Consider the following 11,691-nt stretch of genomic DNA (forward strand, 5'->3'; position numbering starts at 1 on the left):
AGAGGCTAATAACAATACACTGCAGGGAATAATTAGGAATGTGATTGTTCCTAAAAATGGAGAGGGTAAAAAATCTGAAATAAAGGAAGATATTGCAAAATGGACTGCTACTTTCAAAAGCCTACATGAGCAAAATACCATGAATACTGCAGATTTTGACTAGGCCATAGGCAAGTTCCTAATATTTCTAAAGACAATCAATGCAGGACTGCCAAGCTCCCACCACTCAGCACTCAGCCGTTAAATTTTACAAAATGAGGAAGAAATCTAATATGGCGGACTAAGGTGCTGGAGAAGTATCAAATCCACAGAGGGCCAATAAAGCAGATCGGAGTCATCGGCTAGAACAATATCAATACGAGGTTGCACAATACAACTATTACTATAAAAGGAAAAAAGTAGTGCAAAACATCATGAATGCTGATATTCCTAAGCAATGTCTCTTTAAAGTAGCTGAAATTGAGAGGCATTATAAGACCCTTTTTGAAAGCGAAAATCTCCGTAAGCGTGTGGAATATGAAGATGGCCTGATGGTGTTTAAATCCACACGATAAAGTTCTATATCATTAAGAGAATTACGAAGATAATGCTGAAGGTGCCCTATGTACCGGAACGACTTAGGGGGGTGCACGGTTTTGATATATAAAGACAAAGGAGATCCAAATAATATATCTTCCTGGAGGCCGGTCACGATATATTAGATCATGTGCCAAATTATTGAGAAGGTGCTCGACTATGAACTTAGGAAACAGGTCACCTTCCACAGTAATCATGGGGGTTTTATAAAGGGCCTGCAGGGAACACACGCCAACGCAAGAATTATTGATGAGATATTGAAGGATGTAAAAACTAAGAAAAATAATTGCGTGGTGTTATTTCTCGACATTGTAGGTCCTTTTGATGTTGGCCTTGATCATATTATGACCTCACTGGAGGAGAGCTGGAAGCAACGAGGCTCTCCCTTGAGAACAGAGATAGCATCCAAACAATGAAAGAAGGCGACACTATAAAATATTTTGGATGCACATTCTCTGGAGAGCTACATTTCAACAAAGATTCGGTGACAAAGTTAAATAAGAATCTGGATAAGCTCATCACCTCATGCTTGCTTAAGCCTGAGCAGAAGGTCAACATTTTTAACCAATATGTGTTCCAGGGTCTTACCCTCTCCAAATTGCTCCCCTTACAAAGCTACATCCTGAAATCTTAGATGGCATCGACATAACGATTCGCATAAGTGTTAAAGCCATTATAGGGCTCCCTGCAAACACTTTCATGGCAATGTACGCTCTGAGGAGGTACTGAGGTTTAGGCTTGATCCACTGCCAGTGGGAGGCTCCTCTATAACACTGGTCCATTGCTCAGCGGCTGTCAGATGTAGCGGCTACATGAAAATGCGTACGAGGAATGGGCCAATTGCAGGTGGGAGGGCATTGAATTACGCCATTTCAAAGAGATCCAGAGAGCAAATAAATTTATATATGATAAACAAATACTTATGGGCTCTGAATGGTCCCATGCCCTATGTGGAGTCCCAGGTGTCAGGGGACAGGATAGAGAAGTTGGGTCCCTCTGTCGCAAATGCAACAGAGAGTCTGAAACACCAGCACATGTGCTGGGGAAATGCCCCTACAACTCCCTCCTCATAACACGCTGACATCATAGAGTGAAGTACAAGTTAATGAAGCCCCTCAAAGAAAGAGATTTTGCCTGCTTCGATAAAGTCTACTATCGAAACGGATGGATCTACAAGATATACGGATAATAATAAGATTACTTTTCCTAAGAAGGAAAATTCAGCAGTCATTCTGGATCCCATGGTGAGATATGAAAATAATGACCTTGACCAGGCAAATAAAGTAGATATGGAAAAGAAGGAAATGTACGATAAATGCATCCCTTTCCTTAAGGAGCAGTTCTGTGAGGGCTTCAGAGAAGGAGACTTCAACGTAAGAGGCCTCTGGTTTGGAGCCCGTGGAACGATACCCAGCAAAACTAGGAGCTTCATGGAGAAACTCGGGGTCGATGTCCAGGATATGGCTAGGATAACAGAAAATATAATACTCAACTCCTTGTGAATCATCCACCACCATATGCATGGAAATTATTGAGTAATGGAGTCATCCAGAGGAAGGATGACATGCATACATTGCATATCTTGTTTGTTATTTTATTATTTTTTTTGTTACTGTATTATTTTTGTATATATTTTTAATATTTATTCTATATTTATTAAATATAACTATTAATTATAACATAGTTTGTTGATTTTTTAAATTTATATTTGTTACTTGAGTATCTTTCATATATTTTCTCATATCTCTATCACTATTTGATCCATTATTCTGTTAAAGGCATATTGGGTTGAAACCAAAATATGAAAGGGAAAAAGAAGAAAAGGAAAAGAAAAAAAAGAGAGAAAGGGGAAAGTATGGAAAAAGAGGGAAAAAAGTCATGAAAGAGAGAGAGAAAAAATCATGTTCTTGAGTTATATATTACTAATATTTATAGTTTATCGTAAGATTAAAAATATTCTCTGATTAGACTAAAATAAGTGTGCTGTGTGACTAGCAACCCAATGAAGTAGGGCTTTTTTAAAATAAGCTTTGTATTTTAATAAAGATTTTCCCCTGGCAACATTTTGTCCTGAAAAATACCAGAATGAATCTTAATCGGCAGATGAATGCTAGCTCAATATTTAAATGGAGCTCTGATTTTTTTTTTTTTCTGAATTAAAAGTAAAATCAGAACGGGGAAGCTCATTTGAATATTTGTCTCATAAAACCATGAAAAGTGGTGGTAATGAGTGTTACTATGTTTAGTGCTCCTCTAAAGAAAAAGTTATGGGTTAGGAAAGAGGGTTATATGATGGGAATAAAGTGTTGTATTATTTGTTTACCCTACTAACAGTATTGAATCAGGTCTTAAGGAGAAAGGATAGCAAGAAGTCAAAACGGTGAGTATTGTTATTGCCATTAAGGAATGTTACCTAAGTTTTGTTATTCTAATTTATGTTTGTTTGTATGTTTCAATTACCTTTTGAGGTAAGGTTTATATACCCATCGAAGAATAACTACTGTCAATTATGAAGTAATAAATAATTTTAATTTTTTAGTAAACTTTAATCGTTTTGTTATGATAGTGTGCTTTATTTGTACGGGAGAAGCCACATCATTGTCACTATAAAGCAACGCAAAATAGTATTTTGAAAAGACATATTATAAGCCGACAATCTGTGAAGAACCTTCATCATTATCTTCATTGTGATTATAAATCAGTGAATTCTGACACTATAAAAAAAAAACAAAAACATATAATAGCCTAACGTAAAGGCGAGAAGCCTCATCACTGTTCTCATTTTTATTAGAAATTAGTTCTAAAGACATAATGTTCTATCACACAGGCAAAAACCTTTATCAGTATCCTCAATTAAATATTTTGACAACAATTCAAAGTTGTTTAAATATGCTTTAAAATAATACTTCTTTTTTTTTATTACAAAATAAAAACAATTTTTAATTTTTTAGAAAAGATACATTATTTATAATTTTTTATGGTTTTATTTTTTATTTGTAGGTGAGAGGTCTCATCAATGATCTCAATGTCACTATAGAGCATTAAGATATGGTAACTTAAAAAACATATAATGGCCCATCATACAGCAGCAAAGTCTCATCAATGTCTTCATTGTGATTATAAAACAGGGAATATTGAGCATATAAAAAGACACACAATGTTCCGCCATACTAGTGAGAAGCCTCTCAATGTCCTCATTGTGATTATAAATCAGTGAATACTGAGCATTTAAAAAGACACAATGGCCCGCCATACTGGTGAGCAGCCTCACCAATGCTTTAATTGCGATTATAAATCAGTTACCTCTGACTGTTTAAAAAGACACATAATGGCCCGTCACAGTGGTAAAAAAAACCTCATCAATGCCCTCATTGTCACTATATGACACCTTTAAATCACAATTTGAAGAGACATATTACAAGCCATCAATCTGTGAAGAACCTTCATCATTGTCCTCATTGTAATTATAAATCAGTGAATACTGACACTGTAAAAAACATACAATGGCCTATCATAAAGGTGAGGAATCTCATCAGTGTCATTGTGATTACAAAGCAGTGAAAGTTAAGGCTTTAAAAAGACACATAATGGCCCATCACAGTGGTAAAAAAAAACCTCATCAATACCCACATTGTCATACAGCAATACAAAATTGTAATTTGAAAAGACATATTATGTGCCATCATAATGGGAAGATGCTTCATCATTGTTCTCATTGTGATTATAAATCAGTTAGTTCTACAGATTTAAAAAGACATATACTGCTTTGTGACATTGGTGAAATAAACAAATAATTAGCCATCATATGAGTAAGAAGCCCCTTCAATGTCCACATTGAAAATATATTTTTCATTAATGCTCTGATTATTATTATTTAAAACATTCTGAACTTATGAAAAGGGATCAGCCTTTATTTGACCTAAGTTGTATTACTTAGGACGATTCAGAAATAGTACATCAACTGGGAAAACATTTTTTTTTTCTCTTCTGGTGAATTATCAAATTAATTCTTTTCATAGATATTAATATTGTAAATGGTTCGATTGGTCATAATGGAATTTCTGCCTAAAAATGCAAGTGACATGCTTATTCTCCAAGTTAATACACTTTGAAGCAAGAAATTTGAGATGGCGCCTGGTTGAAAATAAATTACAACTTGGGTCACCTTTTTCTAGCTAAGTCAGGAGTTACATAAGGTGTTTTCCTCTCTCGACGGTTGTTCGATTCCACATCTAAGCTTTGAAAAGTACTAGATTTATCAGGGAGTTACTATTTTATTTTTACTGTTACGCAGGTTAGAAACTTCATCTGATGCTATCATATCATTGTGTTATGTTGTGTTACTAAATTTCCATTTTACAATAAAAGTTCTTGTTGGAATGAATTGTTTTAAATCATTTTTAATTAACACCTTTGAAGCCACAGCATTGAGATTTTTATACTTTAATATAATTTTTTTTTTTTCTTTCATGAGAATGGAAATGCCAAGATTGTTATTTATATTTGTTTTAGTTATTTATTTATTTTTATTAATTTTTTAGTTAAATGTTTTTCTTATTTATTATATTCAGTTTGCCATAAGGCTATAATTCATACATGGTACATGTTAAGATGCAAATACATTTTATATGATAGTGATGTGCTTTGAATTTCATTTTTCTTTTTTTACATATTTTTAGTAATAAACAGTAGGAAAATTTTTAAAAAAACTCTACAAAATAGAAAGAAAAAGTAATTTTGAAAAGCCAATAAAGTAAGCATAAATTATAAATGTTGAATAAATTAATAATTAATACACTTCATTAAAATATATATATACATTAAACAAGTTTGTGGAAAAATCATTTAAAGAATTCTAATGATATCTTAATTTCATGTAAATGTATATGCATTTAACACACTGGTGGGACGAGGGACTTTTCGCAAATGAAAATATACAAATCTCTTCCCCAAAGTAAACAAATAATTGCTGGTTCGGGTTTGAAATATACAGGGGACCTGAAAATAAAAATCCCCCAAAGAACCAAAATAGTACAATAAAATATACTTTCCAAATGATGTATAAATTTAATAATATTTGAAATATAAACAAATAAAATAAACTATAACCCATTATTACAAAAAATAATTAATAGTTTGTATATATATATATACACAAACTAAAATATTTTGTTTAATAAAAGAAAAGCATTTACTCTCTAGTGTATAATGAAAAACTAAAAAGGACTCGAGATTTGAAAGTCACGCACAGATGGTGGCAGAATAGAATGTTTTTGATATGTGCATATCAAACTAAAAATAAATGTTTCCAAAATCGCTTCCAAGAAGGCTGCTGTCATTCAAATGGTGAAGGTCTGGTGGAAAGTGGGTGGTTGAGGGTCACTCCTTAGACAGTACCCTAAAATGAATAAGCTGTTGGATGAAAGCACCAGATACCGATACTGGTCCTGAGTGCCTTGTAGTACTAGCAGAAGCCTAAAATGGTTGTGTCGGTGTGTTAAGGTAACCTAGTAAAACTCGAAGTAGACTGACCTTTATTAGCCTGTGTCCAGTTCTTAATCCTACTGCACTTGATATTGTTTATGTATATAGATGCCATACATCAATAAATCTCTTAAATACCTGTGATTTATATAGAGATTTCTTAATAAATTTTAATACAAAATAACTTTATATAAATAACGCCCATGTTTCGTGCTTTATAATTCTGTTTCATTTATATTTATAATTCCGTTTCACTTCATTTTTCTCTTTAAATAATTTCGAGAAAAAAATTTTAAATAATTATTTCTTTTGGTATTTTTTATTATGTATAACAGATTTTCTGGTTTAAATCTTATTCAAAAGGCCATTCCTTTTTAAGAAAACTAAGACCATTTCCACGTTCTTCTGGTCATCATTCAGAGCATCCGATACAATAAACTTATAGTTAACAATAATAAAAAACCAATTGGAAAGTAAAGAATAAAAATATTAAATTAAAAAACAACCAAACTCTGGGCATTGACACACATGTATGTACATGTATACATTTGTGAGTTTTTATGGGGTATATAGAGTATGATTGTTTAAAGCAAGGGTATTAACACACTCTTTTCCTTTTAACCATATATTATTACCCTATCCTAATTTAACCATTGAGGAATGTTCACTCGAAACTGAATTGGTGGGATTACTGTCACTTAAATAATAATAATAGAAATAATTCAAATTCAATTAAATTTGTAAATGGAAGATGGTCTGGGTGCAGCCATAAATAACTCAATTAGAAAATAAACTATTTGTTGTGATCCAACGTTTTGCCCCACATTGCAGGGCTTCATCAAGGCTAAAAAATATACATCTAAATTTATGTAAAAGAGTAAGAGAAACACATAACTAGATAGGATTGGCAAGACGTTGGCTCACTATAAATAATTTATTTTCTATTCGAGTTATTTTGAAAGCACCCAAACCATCTTCCTCTTATTAATTATACATGGTCAATCAACGATCTTCCTATCAATTAAATTTGGTTTCAAATAGTACTTTTTTTTTTTTTAATTTTTATATAAAATCACTAAAATTTTATTTTTTTTTTTTACATTTATTATTTATAATTTTTGTTATGGTAGTATTTTTTATTTGTAGATGTCAAGGATTTGGGTAACATGGATTTGAAGAAATTAGGCAAATCTGATGTTCCATGTGTAATAGCTCAAAATGCAGGTGAGAAATCTCATCTTCATACTTATTGTGATTATAAATGAGTACTAAATGGCAATTAACTGTGATATATAATGCACTGTCATGCAGGTGAGAGGCCTCATCAATGCCCTTTTTGCCAGTACAAAGCAGTTCAAAATAGTAATTTGAAGAGACATATTATTTCCCGTCATACTGGGAAAAAGCCTCACCAATGCCCTCATTGCCATTATAAATCAGTTACGTCTGACCATTTAAAAAGACATATAATGTTTATTCACACAGGTGAGAAGCCTTATCAATGTCCTCTTTGTGATTATAAATCAGCTGATTCTACACATGTGAAAAGACATTTAATGCTACGACATACGGATGAGAAGCCTCATTAATGTTCTTGTTGTGAGTCATATTATTAAGGAAAATTAGAACTTACAAACAGAATGGTCCATCAAACAGATGAGACCTAATTTTTATTACCAAGGTTGATTCAGAAATAATACATCAACGGAGAGAACAGAATTTTTCCTTCTTACATATAATGGAATTGATTCTGTTCATGGATTTTAGTATTGTTTTATGATTCCATTGGTTGGAATGGAATTCTGCTTGGCAATGTAATTGAAGGGCACCTTCTGACAGTTGATCCAGCTTCAAGAAAGCAATATGAAAAGTATTTCTACTGGTTGAAAATAAGTGCAAACTTGGACCAATATTTGGTAGTTGAGTCAGGAGTCAGACGAAAAAACTTCTCTCTCACCATTGATTTTCAACCTGGTCATCTAAGCGGTTGTGAAAAGTTTTAAGGTTAATCTGGCTGTTACCATTTTTATTTTTACTGATACTAATACAGGTTTAAAACTTATTGTAATATCATTGTTTTACGTTATTATTAGAAAATGAATCTAAATTTGTATGTTACAATAAAGGACCTTGATGAAATGAGTTGGTCTTAAATCATTTAAATTAACCTCTTCTGTTAAACAGTACCTGAAAAAGTTCTTTTATATATTTATTGTATTATTGTGACTTCTATGCCACAAGATTTTCAAATATTTTAAGTGGCCCATCCAGCAGTCCATAGATTCAAAATCCTAGTATTTCTTCTTTAAACAATGTCTTTTCACTATTACTTTATCAACTTGTTCATTGAGAAATATAATCACACAAAATTGAAATAACAATTTACTGCTCACATGAGTAGTTTGAGCACTGTTTACCATTCTAAGTCAGATAAATTTGTTTTTAAATTATACTCCTTTTTTTAAAATCTTATTATGAAATAATTAACTTTTTTTAATTTTTAGGAAACATTTATTGTAGTATTTTTTACTTGTAGATGCTAAGGATTCATTCAATGAGATAGAGGATCAAAAAGTGGAATTGAACATGGATTCAAAGAAATTTGTAAAATCTGACCCTATATTTGTAACCACTCAAAATTCAGGTGAGAAGTCTTATCTTTGCCCTTACTGTGATTATGAATTAGTTCAAAATGGAAATTCACTTAGACATTTAATGTACTGTTCCGCAGGTAAGAGGCTTCATCAATGCCCTCACTGTCACTATAAAGCAGTACAAAAAAATAATTTAAAAAGACATATAATTTCACGTCACACTGGGAAGAAGCCTCACCAATGTCCTCATTGTGATTATAAATCAGTTACCTCTGACCATTTAAAAAGACACATAATGGCCCATCACACTGGTAAAAAACCTCATCAATGCCCATACTGTCAGTATGGAGCAGTACAAATTTGTAATTTGAAAAGACATATTATGTGTCATCACGATGGAAAGATGCCTCATCATTGTTCTCATTGTGATTATAAATCAGTTAGTTCTACAGATTTAAAAAGACATGTGATGCTTCGTCACACTGGTGAAAAGCCTTATCAATGTCCTCATTGTGATTATAAATCATCTGATTCTACACATGTGAAAAGACATATAATGCACAAACATATGGATGAGAACCCTTCTTAATGTTATGGTAGCGATTATGTTTCTTTGAATTCTGCACTTATGATGGGATATTCACCAGGTTGAGATCTCATTTGTACAGCCGAGGTTATTTCAGAAGAACAGATCAACTTATGGAGCTGATAATTATAATACAGGAAAATGACATAATTGAGCCAGTTAACATGAATCCTAGATCTTCCTGACTGTTGAATCGATGGGCATCTACTTAAACTTACAGCTAGCATATTGAGAAACAATGTGAGCTGGATTGAGGCGAATGGAAAGTTGGGAAAACTTGTAGCTAAGTCCTCTGCTGTTCTTCATCATCTAAGGAGGGGTGAAAAATGCCATATTTTATCAGCGAGGTACCGTTTTCATTTTTACTGTTTTTTTTTTCCTTTTGTTTTTTTAGCGACACTATCTACCAGGGACCAGCCGTTCTAACATTATTAGCAGAACCTAAGGGTATAATGGAGTGGTACAGACCGATACCGCTGGAACTGCTTCCCACTCTAGGAGACATCTTAAGGAAAATTAATAACACAGCCTGCTTGTTAGAGATGCCGCTAGTGACTCCATTAGAGAATCCACCATAATACCCAAGAGCAAAACAACCAGTACCATGACATACACATATAATCCAACTTCCAAGATGTCCACCAGAACCCTAACACTCTAGATTTGGAAAAAGTTCCTTAGGATCAATCCCTTCAATGAACTGGCGAGACACCCCACTCTAGGACCGGCCTACAAAATTAGTTGGGAAATACCATTTTTTAAGACTCTGTCTTCTAGGAGAGGAGTAATGTAGCAACACTGTATACCAGGGACCGGCTCTTCTAACATCGTTAGCACTTCCCGCAAGACAAAGAGCTTCAATTCATATCACAAGCACCACTTATGTTTTTCTTAGTCTAATATTATATTGATTTATTTCTTCAAATGTAAACAATTTTTTAAATATAAGCATGTAATTGAGCATTATAATTGTAAATATGTTGAACCAATAAATAAAGTTTGCTAAGGGGAATATACTGAATCACAAATAAATAAGTTCTTACAGGGGTGCCTCTCACCAGCCTTTGTAGAGTCAATAGAATCATTACCCCATCAATGGTCAGACGTTCAGTATATTCTCTAAGCTATTATTTTTTAGAAATGAATTTTCTTAATTCACTTTTGCTCCTTTCTGGTCACCTCTTTCCTCTACCTTATATCCTTTCGTAGGACCCGGCGGCTAGCTACCCTTTGGGCTTACTTACCTCCTTCGTATCTACAGGAATAGCACCCAGTAGAATAAAGGTACCTTCCTGCACAACCTGGCAGCTGGCTAGTCTCCAGGCTTGCATGCCTCCTTCATACCTACAGGAATAATACCTGGTAGGACTAGGTTACCATTCTTTGAGAAATTATGGCTGTCACCCGTTAGTCCCATCCTGTCTAATCACCTTAACTATAAATATATTGAACACGCATTGTCGAGGCTTTCTGGTCAAGCATACAAAATATATCTATTGGAGTCAGATAGAACACAACCATCTTGATACTGTCATGCAGGTATGTAATGTTATTATTAGATTACAATGGGAGTATAACTTTTTATGTTAAAAGTATATACAGAATGATTAGAAAATAAAAAAATAATATTATAGACACAGTGTTGAAAGATATGAATAGTTTAAGTATTATAAGAAGATAAAGACTGTATGAGAAGAGTAACATTAAAATTAAGTAAGGGAAAGAACAAATGATAAAATATGTATGTAAATATAGTTAGTATATAAGCAAAAAATGAAAATTATTAAAAATAAAGCAAGGAAAGAAGTAGGAAATAAAAAATATATAGGTAATTAAATGTGTAAGTAAAATTGCATGATTAAAGAAATAAAGTATTAAGTTAAAAACCCAAAAGGGTAAAATAAAGAAATATGATTATTTTAATTAATTTAATGAATATTTACTATTCATATTTAATATATGTTATATTTACTAATTACTTCTTTTGTCTTACTTAACTTTATATTTTATTTCTTTATTCTAATATTTTACTTACATATTTCATTAATTACATATATTTTCTTTCTCATTTATTCCCCTTAACTTTAATTTTAAATTATTATTATTAAATTAAAATATTCATATTTTTTTATTCCTTTGCACATATATTTACTAACTAGATTTTTGTATATATTTTATTATTTATTCTTTCCACTTACTTAATTTTGATTTTACTCTTCTCAAACAGACTTTATCTTCTTACAATACTTAACTATCCATGTCTTTAATCACTATTTATGTATTTATAATGTTAATTTTTGCTTTATACTTATTCTGTATATCCTTTTATTCTTTAATTGTTTCTTGTTTTTTGTTCTAGCCCTGATGATGTCTTGAAATTCTGGCTGAAACATTGGTACTAATAAATGAGTCTTTGCTTCTTAATTGGCCATAATAAAAATAATGATAAAA

General features: G+C 32.2%; 1 protein-coding gene across 3 annotated transcripts in view; it reads left to right on the plus strand.

Annotated features, from left to right (window-relative positions):
* The window catches only part of LOC106683572 (transcriptional repressor CTCFL), a 30,444-nt gene extending 19,587 nt beyond the window's left edge, over nt 1-10,857 (plus strand). Inside the window, exons 8-10 of one of the 3 annotated variants that reach the window (XM_014425119.3) lie at nt 7,207-7,284; nt 8,597-8,704; nt 8,792-10,857. In XM_014425119.3, the coding sequence (XP_014280605.1) occupies nt 7,207-7,284; nt 8,597-8,704; nt 8,792-9,243 (638 nt within the window). In that variant the 3' untranslated portion in view covers nt 9,244-10,857. Of the gene's footprint in view, nt 1-7,206; nt 7,285-7,371; nt 8,203-8,596; nt 8,705-8,791 lie in introns of those variants that run through there. The other 2 variants (XM_067047669.1, XM_067047670.1) reach the window with 2 other exon arrangements.
* The last annotated feature ends 834 nt before the right edge of the window (nt 10,858-11,691 follow it).

Source organism: Halyomorpha halys, unplaced genomic scaffold, assembly GCF_000696795.3.
Source record: "Halyomorpha halys isolate HHAL.00 unplaced genomic scaffold, Hhal_1.1 Scaffold495.1, whole genome shotgun sequence".
In the NCBI taxonomy this organism is placed as follows: domain Eukaryota; kingdom Metazoa; phylum Arthropoda; class Insecta; order Hemiptera; family Pentatomidae; genus Halyomorpha; species Halyomorpha halys.